Below are 27,133 nucleotides of genomic sequence, written 5' to 3' on the forward strand. Positions count from 1 at the left end.
ATCAGCAATTTTTATGAGAGCATCATTACTTGATAGAGAATAAAATTACTAACCAAATTATATATTTTTTTTCATTAGAAAATACATTACTACTGAAGTAAAATTCAAAAAGTAAGACCTGGCTACTGGCAGCAAAAGATATGAAGTAAAGAAATAAAATTTTAACTAATGTTTTATAGTATTGTCACTAATTTTATTTAGTTATTCTTCTGGAAAATACAATTAAATTATTTTGGCTTTGCTATTTCAATTGAAGTCAAATGACTTCCACAATTATTATTACTTGTATTAATCATAAATTACTCTATTTAAGAGTATCATGTTTGTGAGAAATAAAATTCAAAACTGGATTTTAAAACAAGAAGCATTATTCAAAACTTCCAGAACACATTGTGGTATATAAAATTAAATTGTAGGCATCTCTTTGCATCTGTAAGAAGCAAAACACAGCCAAAGAGTAGCTTATATTTGTACTTTTAGACTTAAGCTATAATACTGGTGTAAATTATTAGTTCTCCAATTTCTAGTATTAATTTTTTATAACTCAAAACAATTATGTATAAAAGAGAAATAAAAACAAGAGGAGAAAAAATAAAGTTTAAATAGAAACTACAAATATAAATTGAGGGTGGGAAAAAGCAGAGATTACAGAAAATGGATAAAAATAATGTCTATATAAAAGGTTTTTTTTTTTTGAAATTTAAATGAAGTTTATAATTTTTTTTTTTTTTTTAAGACAAAGTTGCACTCTGGTGGACTGTGTAGAGTCCCTTGGCATCATCATAGCTCACAGCAACCCAAACTTTGGGCCTAAGTGATCCTCCTGCCTCAGCCTCCTGAGTAGCTGGGACTATAGCTGCCTGCCATAACATTCAATTAGTTTTTTCTATTTTTAGTAGAGATGGGGTCTCGCTCTTACTCAGGCTGATCTTGAACTCCCAAGCTCAAGCAATCTGCCTACTTTGGCCTCCCAAAGTGCTGGGATTACAGACGTGAGCCACTGCGCCCAGCTTGAAATAATTTATAGCCCATTAATTTTAGTGTTTTAATTTAAGTACTTCTAATTTTTAATTTTAAATATAATGACTTTATTGATTTTCAGTTTTTTACTTCATTCTATTGGGCCTTCCATGATAGAATCAACAAAGAGAATATTAATTTTATTTACCTATTTTTAATTTCATACCTAACTTATTAGAGTTAACTGGTAATGTCAGTATGATGTTAAGTTATAGCAGCAAGAATGAAAATCCTTGTCTTCCTCCTGACTTTAGAATATTTTGGCCAGGCACAGTGGCTTTAGGAGGTAGAGGTGGGAGGAGTACTTGAGCTTAGGAGTTCAAGATCAGCCTGGGCACATAGTGAGATCGCATCTCTACAAAAAAATGAAAAAAAAAAAAAAAAAAGTTAAGTTAAACTGTTTTCATATGTTACTTCTCATGTATGATACTGGAAAAGGAAGTGAAAGACAGTTTCTATATGTTAAGGAAGCATACATTTATTATCGTGAATAGATCCTTTTTTTAGCATCCATATATAAGATACTATTTTCTCTTTTGTTTTACTGATATGTGACCAAAATAGCAGATTTCCTAAAATTCAGCCATTCTTGCATTCCCATAATTAACTCAACTTCCCAACTTGGCCATTGTCTATTATTAATGTGGTACTAGATTTCACTTACAAATGTTTTGAGATTTTTACAATAGTTTCAAATGGCATTAATATATAGTTTTCTTTCAGTTTTATACTACCTCCTTTCTTTTCCTTTCTGCTGTCTTTTTTGGGTTATGGTAACAATGTGAAACCAGCAATATAAAAAAGAATCTACAAGCTTTTGTGCTACTATACTTTAGAATATTTCAGAATTATTATCCGCTCCTTATAGGTTTGGTATATTTTCCTAGTAAAGTCACCTAGGACTAATGGTCGTCATGAGGAAAGGTCATCAATTTTTTGCAGGAGCATTAATTTAATCAGGTTTTCTGCCCTTGTTAGAATACATTTTAGCAATAAATTTGAAAACAGCTTGTCCCAGTAGAGAGAAGGGAACACTTTTACACTGATGTTGGGACTGCAAACTATACAACCTCTTTGGAAGGAAGTATGGAGAATCCTCAAAGAACTCAAATTAATCTACCATTTGATCCTGCAATCCCATTACTAGGCATCTACCAAGAAGAAAAACAAAATCATTTTTTTCATAAAGACATTTGCACTAGATTGTTTATCACAGCTCAAATTATAATTTGCCAAAATGTGGAAGCAACCTAAACGCCCATCAACCGAAAACTGGATTAACACTCTGTGGTGTTCATGGTATACCATGAAATACTACTTGACCATTAAAAAAGATAGACACCATATATCTTTTGTATTAACCTGGATGGAGCTGAAACACATTCTTCTTAGTAAAGTATCAGAAGAATGGAGAAGAATCGAATGTACTCAATACTAATATGAAGCCAGCAGACAATCTAATACATGCCCACATAAGAGAAAAATACAAATCAATTCAAGGTCTGGGGAGGGAAATGAGGAAGCGGGAAAAGCGGTGCACTTAATGGACACAATGTTAGGGGCTATGGCACACCTCTTAGGGGCAAGCCACAATTACAAGAGGGACTCTACCTAAAAAATGCAAATATTGCAACCTAATTCTTTGTACCCTCAAGTTAACCTGAAACAATTAAAAAAAAAAAGAAAGAAAAAAGGAGATTTAAAAAAACTTAATTTGCCCTTTCCAGTTTGTTTCATCCAGAGAAATGTAAATGGGAACTTCAAAAAGATATTATTTTTCACATATCATATTGGTAAAGAATACTCTGAATATTCTCTTAATTGTTGAAGATGTATTAAAACAAAGACATTCATTTATTTCTTTTTTTTAGAAATACTTGGAATATTCTCTGAATTGTTGAGGATGTGTTACAACAAAGATGGTTATTTCTTTCTTTCTTAAAACAGGGTTTCACTGTGGGGCCCCAGGCTGGAGTGCCATGGCATCCAGTCTAGCTCATATAGCAACCTCAAACTCCTGGATTCAAACAATCCTCCTGTCTCAGTCTCCTGAGTAGCTGGGACTAAAGGTGCCCACCACAATGCCTGGCAAACTTTTTGCTGAGACCGTGTCTCAGTTCTCACTCTTGTTCAGACTACTCTCAAACTCCTGAGTTCAAGCAATCCTCCCAGCTCGGCCCCTCTCAGTGTGCTAGGATACAGGCATAAGCCATGATGCCTGGCCCATTCATTTATTTCTAACGGAAATGAAAATTGGTAAAGATGTTTATAAGAAGAAATCTGACAACTTCTACAAAAGTGACCATACTTATGCCCTTTGAGCCAGAGCCAGCAGTTCTCCCTATACGAATATATTATAAAGATATACTTACACGGATGGAAAATGACATGTATACTAAGGTACTTAACTAAACCATCTATATAAATGATTTTAATGTCCAACAATAAGAGAATCCTTAAACGATTGTAATATTGTCACAAAATGTAGTATTATAGCCATTACAAAGAATTAGCCAGATCTATATGTTGTTTGTACTAATACGAAACAATCTCCAAGAAATAGTGTTAAGACAAAAAAAATCCAAGTTACAAAACTATGTATAGTATTCTCTCTCTCTCACACACACACACACACAAAACACGCATACATATATACATGTTAGATATACACATGGTTGTAATGGAATAGAGTATTTTCTGGAAGGATGTACAAGAAACTCATTATGAAGGTCCCATCTAATGAACTAACTATACTGGGCAAACACATGTACAGAATTGGCATGGGGGGAAATTCCTACTTTTTTCTATACAATCTTTCATACATTGTAAATGTTGAACTATGCCTATATTAGTCATTGTTGCTTCAAAAATAGCAGTGCCTTAAACAAGAAAATGTTTCCTCACACAGTTTTTGTGAGTCAGGAATTTACAACTAGCTTAGAGAAGCACCTCTGGATTCGGGTATCTCAGTCGGGTTGCCGTCAATGATTTGGCCAAGGCTCCAAAAATCCGAAGCTTTGACTGGGATTGGGTCATTTACATGGCTGGTATGTTGGTGCTCGTTGCATTTGGAAGGCTTCAGTTCCTTTCCTCTTCAGAGGCTGAGTGACACAGTGACACAGCAGTTAACTTCCAATTGTGGGTATTCCAAGAGTAAATAAGGGGGAAGCAACAATGCCTGGAATTATCTACTTCAGAAACAACAAGCCTAGGTGGCTCCCGTAGCACAGTGACAGCATTGGCCACATCACCCTGGCTGGCAAGTTGGAACCTGGCCCCGGCCAACTAAAACAATGACAACTGCAACAACAACAACAAAAATAGCTGGGTGTTGTGGCGGGCACCTGCAGTCCCAGCTACTTGGGAGACTGAGGCAAAAGAATCGCTTAAGCCCAAGAATTTGAGGTTGCTGTGAGCTGTGACGCCACAGGACTCTACTGAGGGCGACATAGTGAGACTCTGTCTCAAAAAAGAAAGAAATACCAAAGCTCATTGCCATATATTTGACTTATTAGAAGGAGCTCATCGGGCGGCGCCTGTGGCTCAAGGACTAGGGCGCCGGTCCCATATGCCAGAGGTGGTGGGTTCAAACCCAGCCTCGGCCAAAAAACCAAAAAAAAAAAAAAAAAAAGAAGGAGCTCATCAATTCTGTGCCATAGTCAAGAGTGTAAAACTTACGCACCACTTTTTAAATGGAGAAGTATCAAAGAACTCACTAAGTAAAATGTACAAATTACATTTTGGAAAGAATGTAAATAATTTTATAAAATCAAAAGATTCTGTGGAAGACAAACTTTTATCATTAAATGAAAAGGTGATGAAGAGTACTGAGATATTTCACTTTATGAAATGAAAACACACACCTCGACCCAAGATGAACATTGTTAACATGTAAAATCCAATACATAATACTGTAATTCTGTCATAATAGGTAGAGCAACAATATGGAATATGCGACTATAAATAACTTTAGAAGTATCTGGAAATACTAATATAGGACTATTTTAAAACTAGCACCATCCTGTGCAATTTATCAATATGTATCACCTACTTCATAAATATTTTATGAAAATACTGAAAAGCTATAGCACAGAATCTTTAATGATAATGAAATCTAATAACATCTATCATAATGGTGCTTTTGTGTGCCAGCTGTTTAACTACCACTATATGTTATTCATATCTTTACAGTACGCAAATGAGCACACTAAAGCATGAGAAGACTAGGTAAGCTTGCCCAGTGTCATATGCACCAAGTAAGAAGTATGTCACGTTTCTCTTAACCAGGAGTCCTCAAACGGCAGCCCGCGGGCCACATGAGGTGGTGTGATTGTATTTGTTCCCGTTTTGTTTTTTTACTTCAAAATAAGATATGTGCAGTGTAATAGGAATTTGTTCCTAGTTTGTTTTTTTTTTTTAAACTATAGTCCGGCCTCCAACGGTCTGAGGGACAGTGAACTGGCCCCCTGTTTAAAAAGTTTGAGGACGCCAGGAAATATACTATACTTAGTCCATTCACCTTGTTTTGAAATACTATTCTTATGTTAATTTCCCTACAATTGTTATTTGATGGCTCAGTGAAACTATGTGCCACAAACTGAGCTTACTTTAAAATACAAAGCAAAATCATTTTGTTTTCAAAACAAATAGAAAATCAAAGAAACTATGTTAACACAACTCACATACAATTTAAAAAGAAAAACAAACAAGTTATTGTCATTTTTCCCTTTTTCTACTTTTCATTTTTCTAACATGGTTGTAAGTTTAATAATTAATATCATTAAAAATATTATTGAGTCTCACCATCACCCTGGGTAGAGTGTCGTGGCATTACAGCTCACAGAAACCTCAAACTCTCTCAAGCCATCCTCTTGCCTCAGCCTCCCAAATTGCTAGCACTGCAAGTGCCCGCCACAACGCCCACCTAGTTTTTCCATTGTTAGTAGAGATAATTATCACTTTTACTCAGGCTGGTCTCCAACTTGTGAGCTGAGGTGATCCATTCATCTCAGAGAGTGCTAGGATTACAGGCATGAGCCACCATCCACAGCCCATTTAAAAATTTTAAAAAGTCTTTCTGGATGAGTTTAGGAAGGTAGTGTGCTTTCCAGTATTGGTCCATTTCCTACATATTTTCATATGTCTGAGATGAGTTTTTGGTTGTAATAACTGAGGATTTTTTTGTATTTCTGTAGTATCTGTTGTTATTTTGCCTTTATAATTTCTGATTGAAGTTATTAAAGATTTTATTTTTCTGTTTCTGGTTAGTCTAATCAAAGGTTGGAATTACAAATTTTAAATAGACCTATATCAAGCACTGAAATAGCATCAACTATGCAAAATCTCTCCAAAAAGAAAAGCCAGGGACCAGATGGTTTCACATTAGAATTCTACCAAATGTTCAAAGAGGAACTAGTATCTATATTACATAATCTATTTCAAAACACAGAAAAGGAAGGAATCGTCCCCAACACATTCTATGAAGCAAATATCACCCTGATCCCCAAACCAGGAAAGGACCCAAGAAAGAAAGAAAACTATAGACCAATATCACTAATGAATATTAATGCAAAAATGTTCAAAAAGGTATTAGCAAGCAAAATACGACGACATTAAAAAAGTTATATATCATGATCAAATGGGTTTTATCCCAGAGCTGCAAGGTTGGTTCAACATACATAAATCCATAAATATAGTTCACCACATACATAAAATCAAAAACAAAGATCATATGATTCTCTCAATTGATGCAGAAAAAGCTTTTGATAATATCCAGCATCCTTTCATGATTCAAACACTTAAGAAAATAGGCATAGATGGGACATTTCTTAAACTGATAGAGGCCATCTACAGCAAACCCATAGCCCATATATTGAACAGAGTAAAACTGAAAGCATTTCCACTGAGACCTGGAACTAGACAAGGATACACATTTTCACCACTGCTATTCAACATAGTTTGAAGTCCAGCCATTGCAATCAGGCAAGAGAAGGAGATCAATGATATTCAAACAGGGACAGAGGGGGTCAAACTCTCATTCTTCGCATATGACATGATCTTATACCTGGAAAACTCCAGAGACTCAACCACAAAGCTCTTAGAAGTGATCAAAGAATACAGTAGTGTCTCAGGATACAAAATCAATACTTACAAATCAGCAGCCTTTATAAATGTCCACAATAGTCAAGCCAAGAATATAATCAAAGACTCTATTCCTTTTACAATAATACAAAAGAAGATTAAATACCTGGGAATATATCTAACATAGGATGTGAAAGATCTCTATAAAGAGAACTATGAAACACTGAGAAAAGAAATAGGAGATGTTAACAAATGCAACATGCCATGTTCATCATTGGGAAGAATCAATATTGTTAAAATGTCCATACTATCCAAAGCAATCTACAGATTTAACGCAATCCCCATCAAAGCACCTACGTCATACTTTAAAGAACTTAAAAAAATAGTACCTTGGTTTATATGGAATCAGAAAAAAATCCAAATAGCCAATACAATTCTTAGAAATAAAAACAAATCTAGAAGCATCATGTTACTTGAGGTTATACTACAAACCTAAAGTGATCAAAAAAGCACAGTACTTTTTTTTTTCACTCTAGTTTGGTAGGTACGTCTTCAAACACCAATTTTAATCAGTTAACGTTAAGCTCAAGTGACACCATGTTCATTTTATGCCCTTTGTCTCTTTGTCTTAATAACTTTTCAAAAGTAAGATTATGAAAAGGACCCAACTATTCTTATCAAATAGAAAGCCAGTTATTGTTATTTTAACATATATACCAATGCTGTCTTATAAAATTTATAGATCAGATCCATATCCTAATCTCTGTAGTCCATATAATACAAAGAATTTTTTTTCCCAACATGGGAATTCCTAAATAAACAAAGCAAATATCAACAAATCCAATGGAGAGATCAACTATAATACAGTAATACAAAGGGACTTTAATACCCTACTACCAGCAATAAAATATAATTCAGACAGAAAATCAACAAAGAAACATCCAGGGCCTGGGTGCACTGGCTCATGCCTGTAATCCTAGCACTCTGGGAGGCCAGGGCAGGTGAATCGCTTGAGCTCAGCAGTTTAAGACTAGCCTGAGCAAAAGCGGAGATCCCATCCCTAATAAAAATAGTCAACTGTTGTGGCTACTACTACCCTCTAGTCCTAGCTACTTGGGAGGCCGAGGCAAAATGATCGCCTGAGTCCAAGACTTTGAGGTTGCTGTGAGCTATGACACAATGGCAACCTACCAGGCCACCAGAGTGAGACTCAAAAAACAAACAAACAAACATCTGAATTCAACTGTACTCCAGACCAAACCTAAAAGACATTTATAGAACATTTCATCTAACAGATACAGATTACACATACTTCTCAACTGAATATGGAACATTCTCCAAGATAAGCCATAATACAAGTCTTGATAAGTTTTATTTTTTTTTTTATTAAATCATAACTTTGTACATTGATGCACGTATGGGGTTCAGGGTACTGCTTCAACATACAATGTGAAATGCTTACATTGAACTAAGTAACACATCCATCACAATGATACTCATTTCTTAATAGTTTTGAAATGTACCATTCCATCATGCACATTAGGTGAGGTCCCCTCAAGTACCTTCTCTCTTCCCATATCCACTCTTGCCTCACCTGTCCATCCCTTCTACTTTCTGGACTATAGTTATGTTTTGCCATTCATATGAGTGTGCAGGTGATTATATTGATTTCATAGTAGTGTTGAGTACATTGGATACTTTTTTCCCATTCTTGAGATACTTTACTAAGAAAAATATGTTCCAGCTCCATCCAGGTAAACAAAAAAGATGTGAAGTCTCCATCCTTTTTATGGCTGCATAGTATTCCATGGTGTACATATACCACAATTTGTTAATCCATTCATGGGTCGATGGGCACTTGGGCTGTTTCCATGTCTTTGCTATTATGAATTGGGCTGCAACAAACATTCTGGTACAGATGTCTTTGTTGTAAAATAATTTTTGATCATCTGGGTATATACCTAGTAGAGGAATTGCAGGATCGAATGGTATGCCTACTTTTAATTTGAGTGTTCTCCAAAATTCTTTCCAAAAAGGTGGTATTAGTTTGCATTCCCACCAGCAGTGTAGAAGCATTCCCTTCTCTCCACATCCATGCCAATATCTGTAGTTTTCGGATTTTGTGATGTGGGCTAATCTTACTGGAGTTAGATGAGATCTCAAAGTGGTTTTGATTTGCATTTCTCTGATGATTAAAGATGATGAGCATTTTTTTCATGTGTTTGTAGGCAATGCACCTGTCTTCATCAGAGACGTTTCTGTTCAAGTCTCTTGCCCACATAGAAATGGGGTTATTTGTTCTTTTCTTATTGATTACTTTGAGTTCTCTATAGATTCTAGTCATAAGACCCTTGTCAGAAGCATACCTGCAAAAATCTTCTCCCATTCTGAGGGCTGTCCGTTTGCTCTACGTACTGTCCTCTTGGCTGTGTAAAAGCTTTTTAGTTTGATCAGATTCCAGTAATGAATTTTTGGTGTTGCTTCAATTGCCTGGGGGGTCCTCCTCATAAAATATTCTTGCAGACCAATTTCTTCAAGTGTCTTCCCTGCACTCTCTTTTAGCATTTTTACAGTTTCATGTCTTAAGTTTAAATCTTTTATCCAGTGAGAATCAATTTTTGTTAATGGTGAAAGGTGGGGGGTCCAGTTTCAGTCTTCTACAGGTTGCCATTGGTTCACCCAGCACCATTTGTTAAATAGGGAGTCTTTCCCCCACTAAATTTTTTTTTTTTTTTTGCAGTTTTTAGCCAGGGCTGGGTTTGAACCCGCCACCTCCGGCATATGGAGCTGGCACCCTACTCCTCTGAGCAACAGGCACCACCCCCCACCCTGAATATTTTTGATAGACTTGTCAAAGATCAAATGGTGATAAGTAGCTGGGTTCATCTCTTGGTTCTCTATTTTTTTTTTTTTTTTTGTAGAGACAGGGTCTCACTTTATGGCCCTCGGTAGAGTGCCGTGGCCTCCCACAGCTCACAGCAAACTCCAACTCCTGGGCTTAAGCGATTCTCTTGCCTCAGCCTCCCGAGTAGCTGGGACTACAGGCGCCCGCCACAACGCCTGGCTATTTTTTGGTTGCAGTTTGGCCGGGCCGGGTTTGAACCCGTCACCCTCGGTATATGGGGCCGGCACCTTACCAACTGAGCCACAGGCGCCGCCCTGGTTCTCTATTCTGTTCCATAAATCTACCACTCTGATTTTATGCCAGTACCATGCTGTTTTGATGACTATAGATTTATAGTATAGCCTGGAGTCTGGTAATGTGATACCTCCTGATTTGTTCTTCTTTCTGAGTAATGTATTTACTATTCGAGTTTTTTCTGATTCCATATAAAACGAAGTACTATTTTTTTCAAGTTCTTTAAAGTATGGACATTTTAACAATGTTGATTCTTCCCAGCCATGAGCATGATATGTTTTTCCATATGTTAACATCTTCAGCTATTTCTTTTCTCAGAGTTTCATAGTTCTCTTTATAGAGATCTTTCACACCCTTTGTTAGGTAAATTGCCAGATATTTCATCTTCATTGGCACTATTGTAAAAGGAATAGAGTCCTGGGCGGCGCCTGTGGCTCAGTGAGTAGGGCGCCAGCCCCATATGCCGAGGGTGGCGGGTTCAAACCCAGCCCCGGCCAAACTGCAACCAAAAAAAAAAAAAAAAATAGCCGGGCGTTGTGGCGGGCGCCTGTAGTCCCAGCTGCTCGGGAGGCTGAGGCAAGAGAATCGCGTAAGCCCAAGGGTTAAGAGGTTGCTGTGAGCTGTGTGACGCCACGGCACTCTACCCGAGGGCGGTACAGTGAAACTCTGTCTCTACAAAAAAAAAGAAAAAAAAAAAAGGAATAGAGTCCTTGACTATATTTTCAGCTTGACTATTGTTGGCATATATATAAGCTACTGACCTATATAAAAGCTACTCAAGTTTTAAAAGATCAAAATTGTATCAAGCATCTTTTCTGACCACAATGGTGTAAAACTAGAAATCAAGAACTTCGGAAACTTTACAAATAAATGGAAATTAAATAACATCTTCCTGAAAAAACAATGAGTTAATACACAAACTAAAAGATAAATTTAAAGATATTGTGAGACAAAAAACAAACAAACAAACAAAAGGAAACTGTATCAAAACCTTTAGGATATAGCAAAAGAGTTCTAAAAAGGAAATTTATAGCAGTAAACAACTATGTAATAAAAAGAGGAAAGATCTCAGGTAACCTAAAACTGCACCTCGAGCAAGTAAATAAATAAGTATAAATTAAATCTAAAATTGGCAAAAGAAACAATAAAGATCAGAGCATAAATGAATCAAATAGAGACTAAGAAAATGATACAAAGGCCAGCCGTGGTGGCTCACGCCTATACTCCTAGCACTCTGGGAGGCCAAGGAAGGTGGATTGCTGTAGCTCACAGGTTCAAGACCAGTCTGAGCAACAGTGAGGCTTGTCTCTAAAAATAGCTGGGCGTTGTGGCAGACACCTCTAGTCCCAGTTACTCGGGAGGCTGAGGCAAAAGAATTGCTTGTGCCCAAGAGTTAAGGGTTGCTGTGAGCTATGATGCCATGGCAGTCTACCAAGGGTGACAACTGAGACTGTCTCAAAAAACAAACAAACAAAAGATACAAAATATCAATGAAACAATTGACTTTTTGAAACCTTTAGCTAGATAGGCTAAGTAAAGAAAAAACAGGGGCGGCGCCTGTGGCTCAGTGAGTAGGGCGCCGGCCCCATATGCCGAGGGTGGCGGTTCAGGCCCAGTCCCAGCCAAACTGCAACAAAAAAATAGCCGGGTGTTGTGGCGGGCGCCTGTAGTCCCAGCTGCTTGGGAGGCTGAGGCAAGAGAACCGCATAAGCCCAAGAGTTAGAGGTTGCTGTGAGCTGTGTGATGCCACCGCACTCTACCCAAGGGCAGTACAGTGAGACTCTGTCTCCACAGAAAAAAAAAAAAAAAAGAAGAAGAAAAAACAGAGAAGATGCAAATTATATAAGAAACAAAAAGGAGACATTACAATTGATTCCACACCCTCAATGAATCCCAAACAATAAGAAAAAAAAATTGATACCACAAAAATACAAAGATAAAAGAAAGACAACTAAGAACAATTATAGGCCAACAAATTGAATAATCTACAAAAATACATAAATTCCAAGACACAAACAACCTACCAACATAAAAAATAAAATAAACAGAAAAAAATACAAATCAATTTTTCTATACACAACTATCTAAAAAAGAAATTATAAAAACCATTATTTTTACAATAGCTACAAATAAATAAGTAAAATAACCATGAATAAATTTAACCAAGCAGGTGAAAAATCTCTACAAGGAGAACTACAAATCATTGATGAAAGTAATCAAAGATATCACAAATGGGAAAACATCCCCTGTTCATGTATTAGAAGAATTAAAATGTCCATACCATCCAAAGTGATCTATAGATCCACTGCAATCTCTCTCAAAATACCAATTACATTCTTCACAGAAATAGAAAAAACAACTCTAAAATTTATATGGAACCAAAAAACGACCCCCAAAATCCAAAGCAATATTGAGCAAAATAGAACAAAGCAGGAGGCAACACACTACTTGACTTCAAAATACAATACAAGGCTATAGTAACCAAGACACCATATAGTACACTGGTGTTAGGAATATTAGTTCAGCCCTTATGGAAAATAATACGGAGATTTCTCAAAAAATTAATAATAGCTCTACCATACGACCACAATCCCAATACTTGGGATATACTCAATGGAAATGAAATTACAATGTCCAAGAGATATCTGCACTCCCATGTTTACTGCAGCCTTATTCAGAATAGTCCACAACCTAAAAGTCCAATTACTCATAAAAAAGAATGAAACCCTCCCTCAACATGGAAGAACTTGGAGAATACCATGTTAAGTGAAAAAAGGCATGCCCAGAAAGACAAACAAAGCATGATTTCAGGCACATGTGGAATGTAAAGAAACTGATTACAGAAGAAAATCGAATGGTGGTTCTCGGAGGCTTGGGTGGTTAGTAAGGTGAAAGAATGGAGAGATGTCTGTCAGTCAAAGGATCTATAATCAGGTGGACAGGATTTTCAACAACTTCTAGAATAAGCAAACATATAGGAACAGATTGGGGTGGTGGGAATGGATAGGATGGGAGGCTAAGAGAGAAAAGGGGAATGACTACTGATGGTTATGGGGTTTATTTCATAATGAAAATGTTCGGAAATTGTGGTGATGGTTGCACAGCTTTGCAAGTATACTAAAAGCCATTAGATATTTTAAATGAGTGAACTAAATATGTGAATTATATTTTAATAGTTGTTTAAAGAAAAAGGAAGTACATGTTAATTTGAATGCCAGATTCAAAATCTAAACAAGTAACATTTTCTTTGCTTTCAAAATAAAAATGGCAGTTGACAATATCATCATATAATTTAATTGGCAAAATCATACTTGTCCAATCAATAAATGAGTAAGATTTTTTTTCAGAAAGTCTAATTTGCAGTTCAATTAAATGAATATATCACCCATGAGACAAAAGAAAGTTTCTGAATTCTAATTCCAAAACAGAATCAAAAGGAATAGAACCTTGGCAAGTGTTTTATCCCCTTGATGAAATTAGATCCTATTGCTTGCATTTCTTATGAAGCTTTCTTTGCTTTGGTTTAGGCAGGAGAGAGATAATCTCAAACTGTACCCATGCGTAATGTCACTGCATGGCGTTAAAGCCCAAGAGTACAGAGGTATGCCTTTCTTTTATGATGTGGATAACTGTGATATGGATGTACAGATTTATACAAGACAACCTCAGAGCAAAGTCGTAACTACTGAGACAGAACAAAGATGTTTTTACTAATAGTGGTAAAACAATTAATTTATTAAAGTATAAAACAAAATCTGGAGAACAAAATAAAAAACTGAAAAAGAAAAAAGGAGGAGAGAGGAAGGGAATAAAGGAAGAATGAGATGAAATATTGATTTCACCTTGTATTAAAGACTCTGACATAAATTATCATAAAAGAATGTCACAAATACATCAAAAATACCACTTAGGACAAAAAAACAGTACTTTCTTCATCTTATTTTAACTGCTAAAACACCATAATCTAATTAGACAAAAAAAAAAAGATCATTAAAGAACACAGGCACTAATTCCTATTTAAATTTTAAGAACTACAATGAGGTATCACAATTTCAACTTTATTATCTAGGATAAATGTTACTTAAAATTATCAATTAAACTTAAGATTGGCATTAACAGGCATCTTTCCATGACAGAAAGGACTGATGAGACTCTGTGCTGCATCACCATCCGCCACATCCTGCTCAGATATTTATAAATACAGTTGTGCTATTGACATTTCTACAACTGCTCCAGGTGTAAGGCATTAGAACAGAGAATTCTCTTTGATCACTTCAATGTCATATCTTCTATTTAAATCTAAGTAGTCTGGACTGCACACAGATTCCCAGAGGTATGTTTCATAAAAAGCCTTTTAACCTCTAACTACTTTTTCTTCGTGAAATAGGTCACACAAGATATAATGAGAAATATTAATGTACAAAACCCACACTCTGTGGATTTTAACTTTTTTCAAAAGACGAAACAGAAATAGATAAGCAACATGAGGCTTTTGACCTAAATCAATTAAAATTCTGAATACTATGACTCCATTGGTAATGCTACACAGTTTTTTAAAAGTCAGTTTTTTAAGTTTTATGTTTCTGTTCACTCAAACATAACTCCTGAAACATATTTCTTGTTCAGTGGTTTTAGAAATTTATTGTACACAGGGCTTTGGAAAGCTTTAAAATACAATTTTGAACAGTGATTTATTGCGTGATGTTAGACGTCAAAAAACAATTAAAAGCATACCCCTGAGATGTACAAAAAAAATAAACACACAAGCATTTAGGCAATTCTCTCAAAATTTAATTAAAAGCAAAGGAAAAACACAGTTAAAATTTTACTATAAGTTAAATAAAAATATGGAGGCTTATCTAACTGGGAAGAAAAATGAGAAATTTGAAAACTGGAAGTAGATGATCAGAAAAGCAGATTAGGAATGACAAGATAGAAATAAGGATCTGCTAAGTCAAGAATAAACCATGCTAAATATTTAATGCTTATGTGAAGAAAAATGCAAATCTCTTATGGATAGTTTTATATACGTGATTAAAGAAGAAAATCTGTAATTGGGATCATAGCATCATAACTACTACCTAAAGAAAAATAGAAGAAAGAAGTCTATTTAGCAAGAAACATATCCAAATTTTATAGTTTCCATGAAATAATTTCCAATATCGTAAAGAAAAAGTATTATTTATCCAAAGATCTCTAACTAAATGAGAGGACAAATTTTACTATACTTTATTCATAGTTTAGTTAACAAAGGATAAGAAAGTACTTAAAATTTTTATCAGATGCCCAGAATACACCTGAAAATGCCATTTTTGCACTTTTTTTTATTGTCTGTTTGGAGACGGAGTCTCATTCTGTTGCCCTGTGTAGAGTGCCATGGGATCATAATTTACAGCAACCTCAAATTCTTGGGCTTGAGAGATTCTTTTGCCACAGTCTCCTCATAAGTAGCTACTTTTTCTATTTTTAGTACAGATAGGATCTCATTCTTGCTCAAACTGGTCTCGAAATCCTGAGTTCAGGTGATCCACTGCCTTGGCCTCCCAGAATTCTAGGATTACAGGCATGAGCCACCGCACCCAGTCTGGAATGGCTTTTAAAAAATAAATAGCAAACACAAGAAAAATCAATAAATAAAATTATAGGAAGCTTAAAAACAAGTAAAATTATATAACTCAAAACAAATAGAAATATCTGGCTAAGAACAATGGCTCACCCCTATAATCCCAGAATTTCAGGAGGCCCCAGCAGGAAGATCACTTGATGCCAGGAGTTAGAGACCAGCCTGAGCAAGAGCAAGACCCCTTCTTTAGAAAAAATGGAAAACTTAGCAGGGTATCATGGCATGGGCCTACAGTTCCAGCCACTCAGGAGACTGAGACAGGAGGATCACTACAGCTCAGCTGTTTGAGGTTGCAGTGGGTTATGATGATGCCACTGCAGTTTACCCAGGTGACAGAGCCAGTCCCTATCTCCATAAAAAAGGAAAAAGAAAAAAAATCCAAATAGACACCTCGATAAGAGAAACTTTACCTAACAAATGTAATCAGCGTAACCTAATTCTTTGTACCCTCAACGAATCCCAAATGATAAAAATAAATACACAGACACACACACACACAAATAGAAATGCCTCATACAGCTGGTCATTAGGCTTATGAAAAATCAATAAATCAGATAAAACCATAAATTTCTAAGGAAAAGAAAGGTAATTAAACCCCAAGGAAAAATGTCCCTAAAGAAGCATTAAAGTAGAGTCCATTTACAAAAGACTTGTATTTGAAATGATGAATACTTGTCTCTCTCTGACAATCTCCAAGTAGGAAGTAGATAGAGTATTTGAATCCCCTAAGGATGAATAAAAACCTCTAATGAGGAGAGCAAGCTAAGATTACCAGTTAAAACACCAGAGCTCTGATTCTGCTTTGCTTAGTTTTCCATCAAGGCATTTTTCAATCTTATTTAATTAGAATTCTTATCATTAAAATAAAGATTATATCTTGTCTGCTTCATAGGCTAATGTAAGGATCTAATGATTTGAGAAGATATATAATGGTATAACAAATAGGGTTGCCAAAAGGTAATATAAACAAGAGATGGACGTGTAAGTTAAAAACTCAACAGCTCCAGGATGTGAATAGAAACAATAGATCCTTGACCTTAACATAGGGTGACAAATGTTTTAGGAAGATTTAGAAACTTTTTAGAAACAGCCATACCAGACACACACACACACACATACATATCTAATAATAGTAAGAATGTATAGTGAATAATTATGGAATACATTGGTGGAGTAGGCGGCTCTAAATTCCCTTAAAAAATAAACCAACTACCAAGCACATCAACGTATTCGTATGGGAATGCCAGGGGGAGAACAGAGAGAGAAAATAACAGAAAAAACATCTGAAGATAAAACAGCCAAATATTTTCCAAATTTGATAAAAGACACGTATCTATACATCCAACAAGCTCAATGAACTCCAGGCATGATAAATACAAAGAGAGTCATACCATGACACAATATATTCAAATTTTAGAAAGACAAAGACATGGGAAGAATTTCAAGGCAGTAAGAGAAAAGCACAACTGGTTGCAAGTAAGGATCCTTATTTGTGATTCTTCTCAGAAACCACGAGGCCAGAAGGCAGTGAATTGACATATTTAATGTACTAAAAGAAAAGCACTATCAACTATAAATGTTATATTCAACAAAAGTATCCTTTAAGGAGCTATTAAGACATTTTCAGATAAACAAAAGCCAAGGAAGTTTGTTAACAGCATACCTGCCTTGTAAGAAATGCTCTGGAGTCCCTCAGGTTAAAATAAAAGGACACAAGGTAATAAGTAGAAGCTACATGAAGAAATAAAGAACCCTGATAAAGGTAACTACATAGGTAAATATAAACGCCAGTATTACTGAACTTTTCATTTGTGATTGCTAATCTTTTATTCCTATATGACATAAAAGGTAAATAAATAATAAAAGGTAAATAAATAAAACAATAAGAAAAAAAAAACAATAAAAATTAACAGGTCAGGCATGGTGACTCATGGTTATAATCCCAGCACTTTGCAGTATGACAGCGTGAGGTCAAGAGTTTGAGATCAGCCTGGGCAACATAGTAAGACCCTGTCTCTACAAAAAGAATTTATTTGAGCAAAACAATAGGACTAGATAATGTGGTGAGTAATAATTAATAATAGGATAAATTTACTAAATAATATTTGTGAGATAATATAACAATCTTTATAATGTTTCTTTTCTCGAGCAATTTATTTTAACTTTTCGTAACTCTTTACTAATTAAATTTTTTAGGCCTTTTGTATATTCTTAAGATATACAAATATAATACTTTTTAAAAGAAGAGGATAATCTCAGTTTAATTAAAAAAGAACAATGAGGGGCGGCGCCTGTGGCTCAGTAGGTAAGGCGCCGGCCCGTATACCGAGGGTGGCAGGTTCAAACCGGCCCTGGCCAAACTGCAACCAAAAAATAGCCGGGCGTTGTGGCAGGCGCCTGTAGTCCCAGCTGCTCGGGAGGCTGAGGCAAGAGAATCGCTTAAGCTCAGGAGTTGGAGGTTGCTGTGAGCTGTGTGAGGCCATGGCACTCTACCGAGGGCCATAAAGTGAGACTCTCTCTACAAAAAAAAAAAAAAAGAACAATGAGATGCTTCTTTTTGTCCTATGAAAAAAATAAAAATATTTTTACTTTTGTGTTTCCCTTCCACTAATATTACTCTCAACTGACCAGAGTCATTAGATGTGGCAAAACTTAATACAGGCAAATGTAAAATCTACTTTGACTTGCAGCTCTGATGTATCAGGCCCATATTTTCAGTCTCAGTTCAATTTGCTGATATCATATTAAGGAAATGTCCTCTCAACAAAAGCATGTAAATATCTTAGAATACTTAGGATTTTACTAAGAGCCATAGCAGGAATTCTTTTAGGTATGTAAGAATTAGCTTGTACTTCTATAAAAACATTCTACTGCCTTTCGGCCGGGCGAGGTGGCTTCCACCTGGAGTCCCAGCACTGTGGGAGGCTGAGGCGGGTGGATTTCCTGAGCTCGGAGGTTCGAGACCAGAATGAGCAGGAGTGAACCATAGTGAAACCCCCGTCTCTACCAAAAAAAAAAAAAAAAAAAGAAATCCTGGCATTGTGGCGGGTGATTGTAATACCAGCTACTTGGGAGGCAAAGGGCAAGAGAATCGCTAAAGGAAGGAAGAGAAAAAAAAAACAAAAAACTTCAAACTAAGAAGAGTGAAAGCCAGCTAAAATTGAAAGCAAAGCAAAATAAAACAAAAAACCATTCTACTACCTTTCATTTCCAGGGTCCTCAAACTTTTTAAACAGGGGGCCAGTTCACTGTCCCTCAGACCGTTGGAGGGCTGGACTATAGTTTAAAAAAAAACTATAAACAAATTCCTATGCACACTGCACATATCTTATTTTGAAGTAAAAAAACAAAATGGGAACAAATACAATCACACTGCCTCATGTGGCCCGCGGGCCATAGTTTGAGGACCCCTGATATGTTTTGGTATTCTAGCTGCTTATCAATCATGTCCTTTTCATTTATAAATTCATTATATAGGCATATCTGTGTCTACATGCCCATCTTCTTTTTTCTACTGCTGTCCATGCTAGTATGTCCTAATTTGTTCATCATTTTAAAACACTCTGGAGGTGGCACTTGTAGCTCAAGTGGATAAGGCACCAGCCACATAAACCAAAAGCTGGCAGGTTCAAATCCAGCCTGGACCTGCCAAACAATGACAACTACAACCAAAACACAGCCGGGCATTGTGGCAGGCGCCTGTAGTCCCAGCTACTCGGGAGGTTAAGGCAAGAGAATCGCTTAAACCCAGGAGTTGGAGGTTGCTTTGAGCTGTGATACGCACTCTACCCAGGGCTATCGCTTGAGGCTCTGTCTCAAAAATAAATAAAATAAAACACTATGAAGGACAATGGGCATCATCCTAAGTAAATCTTCTCCTTTTCATGGAAATGATTTTGAAGCACAGAAGTAATCTGAATTTGTGGTAACAAAATTGGATTCCCAGTAAGTCACAGGGTGAGTGAAGAAACCTCTGTTTGACGTGGTAACCCTTTTTGGTGACTTTTTTCCTTGAGTTCTAAAGCACTCTTATTACATAAAAACGAGCCATTCGTTCCTTGTATGAGTTGTTTCTAGCCCCCTTATGGCATCTTCAAATGTCATCAAACATTTTTGGAGAAATGGCGTATGAATTTTTGTTTTACTTTAGTCTTTCTTACCATTCTCATTCTCAATGTATTGTAAAACACATTGCAATAATATTTTACTGCATTTTTCTATGTCCAGCAATAATGACAGCCATCTTTTAGGCACATATCCAAGGAAGCCATCCTTCCATTTCTTTCGAGTCAAAAATTGCAGTAAGTGCTTGCACACTTTTTAAAAAACTGGGAAGCAACCAAAAATGTTCATTACAAAAGCATCATTATCACAGGTAAGCAAACCACACTGCTTTTTAACAGTGTTGTCTATGAGGTATGCAAGACTTTAAGCAGATAAGAACTCTTCAATTTCATTAAGAAGTTTAGACAATAAAATTTGTTAAAATGTATAGTTGTATGGTCTGTCAAATATGCATGTACATAAATCTAGAATTATATTTGGAAAAATTAACAATAGTTTGGGTTTTGTTGTTTATGGTTTCATTAAAATCAAGAACATGATACGACAAATCAAAATACCTAAAAGCTTTGAGAACATTTTCTTGCCGACTAATTGCCACATAAGAAAGCATAATTACTAGTAAGATCTGATGGAATGAGCTCTACATTATAAAGGGCTACCCCATTATCAAAATGTTCCTTCTAATTCTCCCACAGGTCATTAGAGTTCTGAATCAGGAAACGTAACTCCATCCAGTTTCATAAAGCAATCAAGGGCACAATATGATAATGCATGTTCATTTGTGTGGTGTGCCTAAGCTAATTCAGAAGCCACTATTTTCAACTAAGCATCAGTATCTTTTTAGGTAACTAAATTACTGTTGACTAAGTAAGAGGTAACTGCCTGTCATTTTCCACATTTGCTTTCAGATCTTCTCTACCATGTCCAAGCCCAAATTCTTTCCTGCAAATTTTGAGGTATACTGCTTTCATTATTTAATTCCCTAATACAGTTATATGAATTTTATCATTAAAACATCATGGCCATTTATCCTTCTTTTGGGTAATATACAAGACTCGTATAGGCTATGGTGGTATTATAGACATTCTCTTAAGGACAATGAGACAATGTCTACTCTCTCTTACTATACACCACCATCATCTTGTTCTTCCTTGGCTGGTCTCAAACTCCTGAGCTCAAGGGATCCTCCAGCCTTTGGCCTCCCAGAGTGCAACAATTGTAGGCATATATATGTCTACATATAGACATAATAAAGGCAAATAATGTCCTTTCTTAAGGACAATGAGATAATGTTTACTCTCTCTTACTATACAGCACCATCATCTTGTTCTTTCTTGGGCTGGTCTCGAACTCCTGAGCTCAAGGGATCCTCCAGCTTTGGCCTCCCAGAGTGCTACAATTATAGGCATAAGCCACCATGCACAGTCCAAAATCTATTTTTTAAGTTATATATTAATTGTGGTAAATTACAAATAACCCCAAATTTACCATCTTAACCATTTAAAAGGGTATACCTCAGTGGCATTAAGTACACTGCTGTACAACTATCACCACCGTCCACCTACAGAACTCTTTTCAACTTAGAAAACTAAAGCTGTCCCTATTAAATAGTAAATCTCCCTTCCACTCTCTCCTCAGCTACTGGCAATCACAATTCTACTTTCTGTCTCTATGAATTTGACTATTCTTGGTGTCTTATGTAGGTAGAATCACACAGTATTTGTCCTTGTGTGATTGGCTTATTTCACTCTGCATAACATCCTAAGGGTTGATGTATGCTATAGCACTTCTTTCCTTACTGAAGGTGAATAATATTCTATTTTATGTAACCACATACATGTAAAATAAAACACAGAGGTTGCCAAAAAAATGTATACACATTTTAAGAAAGGAAAAAACTGTATTACAAGTGCTCAAATGTGACTTGTATTCATCTTTTGTTATCAGTATGTAAATCAGTATTATCATTTTAATAGTTTTTTCCTTTCTTAAGATGTGTGTTTTGTTTTGTTTTTTTTACACCCTCTGTCTATCTATATCCACCACTACACACTCATGCACCACATTTTCTTGGGTGGTAGGCAACATGGCAAAATCCTGTCTGTACAAAAATTTAGCCAGGTGTGGTGGTGTTTGCCTCTAAGCCTAACTACTTGGGAGGCTGAATACAGGAGTCAATGGCTCCAGTGAGGTATAATCATGCTACTACACTACAGCTTGGGCACCAGTGAAACCTTTTCTCTAAATAAACGAATTAATGTTAGCTGAATTGAATTGCTCTGCATATGAAAGAATGACTGATAGTCTGGGAATCAGCATAGGATTTCAATTGCAAATATACCACTAATAATAGTAAAAATATTACATAAGTTACCCAAAACTTCTACTTCTATTATCTTGCTAAAGACAAGAACAAATAAACCATTACTAGAATACACTGTTACAAAACACATTAAGTATTGTGAAAAGTGCAAATGAATAACAATAGGCAAGGACTATCTTATTAATGGGACCATTATCAGGTAGAAATCTGAGGGAGAACTCTTGATATTCATTATATAATTAATACAGTTTGAGAAGACAGAAATTAATGAAGATTCCCAAAAAGGAGAGAATTTATTAGTGAACAGCTAATAGCCTCCCCCCACCCCTGCAGATATTAAAGGTAAAACGACTAAAAGGTAACAGAATATGGTTTGCTAAACTGAGGAGTTAAGAAAGATATCTATTATAAACAGAACTAACAGAACTATGTTGGCTTCCACACCTACCAAATTCATATATTATTGAGGCCCTAATCCCTTATGTGACTGTATTAGAAGACAAGGTCTTGGAGGGGTACAGCAGCTAATGCCTGTAATCCTAGCACTTTGGGAAGCCAAGGCAGCAGGATCACTTGAGCTTAAGTGTTTGAGACCAGCTTGAGCAAGAGTAAGACACCCCCTCCCCTCCCTAGACATCCACTTAAAAAAAAAAAAAGGAAGGCAGGGTTTTTAAGGAGATTTAAAGTCGAATGAGGTCGTAAGGATGGGACCCTAATGAGTAAGATCGCAGCCACGTACAAGTCAGAAGGAGAGCTCACAAGAAAACAAACCTGACAGCACCTTGATCTTGGACTTCCACACTCTGGAACTGTGAAAAAAATAAATTTCTATTGTTTTAGCATACAGTCTGTGGAATTTGGTTATGGCAGCCTGAGCAGACTAGTCGCCTAAGCTCATATAGTGACCAGCAGGATGCTTTACAAAGACAATACAAATCATTGACAAATACAAAGATCTTCCCCTCAGGCTACTTCATAATAATGATCATCTTAAAGATCAATTTTTTTAAAGATGAATTTTTACAACCTAAAATATTTTTGACACTATGATTAAGTTTGAGCTTTGCAAGTACGTGGAATAATTACACTGTAGGACTAAATCAACTAAGAGTTACATCAAAAGAAAAAAAATCATTTTGAATTGTTTTACTTCCCTATTCCTTGAATTAGAATTCAAAGGGGAAAGCATTAATCAATGAAAAAGAAAAATGACCCTACATAGTTTATCAGAATTGACCTATGCTAATGAGTGGAATTCTGAGCTGGCTTTCAAATTGCTGTGGTCAGAACCAAGAAGCATATAAAAGCTGTTTCATATCTTTCAAAGTTGGAAATTTAAATGGCCACCCACACTTTTAATCATGATTAAGTTAAACTGGTGACTCAAAGACTATGTCAAAATGGGTTTATTCAATTTCCCATTGGAATATGGGTATAGGTACCGATATATAAATTCATACATACATAAAATATCTATCCCAGAGAGATATATAATACACACATGTATACATATACACAGATCCAATTATATAATATGCATTTATGTGTATATATTATTGTATATCTGTATATAATACAGAAGAATTTATAGTATCTTGTAGTAGAAATGTCCTTTTTAAGGAGAGATGCAGAAAATGCAGAAGCCGTAGTTTAATTACATTAAAATCCTTTTGACAGTTATATGAAGAACTTTAGCATGGTTGGCATGGTAAAACATACTATAGAGTTAACATACAAATAAGAAACAAGGAACACTTTCAACTTACAAAATAAAAAAAAATTCATAAATATGAAGAATTGCTACAAATATGAAAAATTATAAAATAGCAAAAGGATACAAGTAATTAAGAAAAATGCCAATGAACAATAAACATATTAAAAGATGTTTAAGCTTGCCAAAAATGAAAGAAATACCAATTACAATAAAATAATTTTTGCTAATTATGTGAGCACTGACTTTTAAAATTCCAACTGAAAATAAAACTATATAGCAGCAACAAAAATATACATTGGAACAATTATGCAGAATGGTCAAAGTTTAGATTTGAATCCTTTTAACTTTCAAAGTATTTAACCAACCTGAGCCACTTTTACTGAATTCAGGGTAGAACCACCAGCATGATATTCGACTTTGAATTTTTTTACAAGTTCATCAAACCTGTAAGGAAATCACAGTAGAAAAATGTAAGTTAGCATCTGTTAGTTGTCACAGTGAAAGTTTTTCTGATTAGACGAACAATAAAACACAATTAGTGGAATATTAAAAGTGAAATTAATTGTGTTGAATAAATGACTTAAAATACTATAGGACAAATATACTAAATTTCCATACTTAAAAAACTTTTCTCGTAAATGTATCATTATGAGAATTTAAAATACATAGACTGTCCATAATTAACTACTAGACTACACAAAAGGTAAAAAGATAAATTAATAAATTGCCAAATGCAAGACATATATAGCAAATTGGTGAAGTCAAAATCAGAAACCCATCTCAGAATTACTTGTTAACTACAAACATAAGAAAGTAGTATGTGCTTTTCCTAATTCCAGACAACTCAAAGACTTTTCTACACAACTAAAATTTCCCTTATTAATGTTACCCTTAGAATCAGTTCAAGAGGTATAAAAATTTTAGGCCCTGTCATTTAAAGGATGAATGATAACATGTATGTTCACTTCTTCTTCAGTGTCTTATCGAATGTAAAATGTTTTACACATAAAAAATGAACAAAAGTGTAACAACATTGCAAAGTAAGGAAGAAAGGTGCCACAAGCAGGCCACAACTTTGAGAAATAACAAATAACTAGTTTAACAAAAAGCAAATGTCAGTTCTACTACCACTACTACTTCTACTACTACTAGACAAAACACTAAAGGGAGACAAAACAGTGAGGAAAATTTCTGTTAACACTGTACTAATTTAAACCAGGGTAGTTGCCTAACCACTTCCTCCTTACTGCCAGAGGAACAAAATTTAAGTGTGCCAGTCTACCGCAGTAAAGTCCTCCTCCTATGAGAAATTATATATATTTCTAGCTACCTGCTTCTTCATTGTCTGTCTTTTCCATTTTTTCATTCCTTTTGTTTTTGCTTGTTTTGTGGAGTGGGGGAAACTAACAGCTTTATTAAGCTATAATTTACATACCATAAAATTCACCTATTTAAAATATATAAGCCAATAAAAACAAAAGAAAAAATAAATAAGTCAATAGATATTTGGTTACTGAATTCTTTCACCTACCATATTTTCAAGGTTCATTCACGTAGCATGTATCAGTACATCAAAAAGGCCACATAATATTTCATTATATGCATATATTACACTTATCCATTCATCTGTCAATGGACATTGGGGTTGCTTCTTTTGTCTATGATAAATAATCTTGCTATCAATATTCAGGTAAAAGTTTTTGTGTGGACACAACATTTTTATTTTCTCTTGGGTGCCTATGCAGAAGTAGAATTGCTGAGTCAAATAGTACTGCTAACGTTTAGCTTTTCAAGGAACTTCCACATTATTACGAACTTGCTGCCTAGTTTTAACAGACAATACAGGGAAACCTGTGAATTATATGAAAAAAGCAGCAAGAGAACTACAGACTTTCTATGCATTAACCACTATTACTGAAAAAAATTAGTAATCACTAGTTGGATGGATGATCTGAACAATAAAACTAGCATGGTTAAAACTAAGAAGAAAATAGAAAAATTGAAATTAAAAAAAAATACCAAAAAGTAGATAGAAAACATAAAAGATAAAAAATACAAAAGAAAACTTAAAAAATATGAAGAATTGATCATATGGCCCAAGATCTATTTAATAGGATATACAGAAAGGGAAAAGAAAGTTAATAAAGGGTAAAAAAAAAAATGATAGGGAAAAAAACTTTTGAAATATGTTTCAAAAAGGATGAACCATTAAATCTTTAGATTTTTTTCAACTCCAAGAAGCTTTACTAGGGATTAGGGATTGAGACCCATGCTTGGACACAATTTATTAAGTCATCTCTTTATCCCAAATGTTTATATACCTAAAGTAAAAAATAATAGAATTACATAACAAGAAATAAGAATCAGACTAATACCAGACTTCTTAAAGATTAAAGGATGCTAAACAATAATGGAGTAATATATTCCACGTTAGCAGTATGAAAAGAAATTGAAGCTAGAAATTCATATCCACTCAAATTATTAACTCGATAATAAGGATAAGCAGTATTTCCCAATCCTTTATCCCATATGAAAAACAAATTACTGAGGAAATATGCCTCCCCCTCAAAAAAATCCAGAAGAAAAATGGCATGGGGTTATAAAAAAAAAAAAAGCAAAAAATGAGAGCAGTGTACAACTTTGTAAAAGGAATCCAGAAAGAAATTTTAAAGTGTCCATTATACATTATTAAATGTAAAATTTACCCTCTGATGGAGGAACGTCTTTAAGTGTCTCTAATGCTAATAATTCATTTCATAAACAGAGGCTTTAAATATATTATTTAAGTCATAAAGTTAATTGTTAGAAGAGTTAAAATACATCAAATAAATTAGATGAGGAAGAGAAAAAGACCAAATAATGTAAGTACATTATACTCTTCATCTTCTAGAATAGGGTCAATTGTATAAATGTGTTAAATCACATAAGAGGGCATTTAACTATTTACATTTTATTTAATTCATAATGATAAACCAAAAACACTAAATTAACAGTTTTTGCAACTAACTCTATGGAGTAGGTACAGAGGGATGTTATTTTTCTTGGTATTGTTTAGTTTTGTTTTTTATAAATTTCTTGAGGGTAAGTAAAATAAATGTGCAATTATTATTATTATTTTTTTTTTGTTCGTTTGTTTTTGGCCGGGGCTGGGTTTGAACCCGCCACCTC

At 35.1% G+C, this 27,133-nt stretch overlaps 1 protein-coding gene across 2 annotated transcripts in view; it reads right to left on the minus strand.

Annotated features, from left to right (window-relative positions):
• Positions 1-27,133, minus strand: part of ADK (adenosine kinase) — a 599,854-nt gene that overhangs the window by 405,090 nt on the left and 167,631 nt on the right. For both annotated transcript variants that reach the window (XM_053586052.1, XM_053586053.1), the window contains exon 4: positions 24,331-24,409. In XM_053586052.1, coding sequence (XP_053442027.1) covers positions 24,331-24,409 — 79 coding nt within the window. The remainder of the gene's footprint in view (positions 1-24,330; positions 24,410-27,133) is intronic.

This window comes from Nycticebus coucang, chromosome 3, assembly GCF_027406575.1.
Source record: "Nycticebus coucang isolate mNycCou1 chromosome 3, mNycCou1.pri, whole genome shotgun sequence".
Classification (NCBI taxonomy): domain Eukaryota; kingdom Metazoa; phylum Chordata; class Mammalia; order Primates; family Lorisidae; genus Nycticebus; species Nycticebus coucang.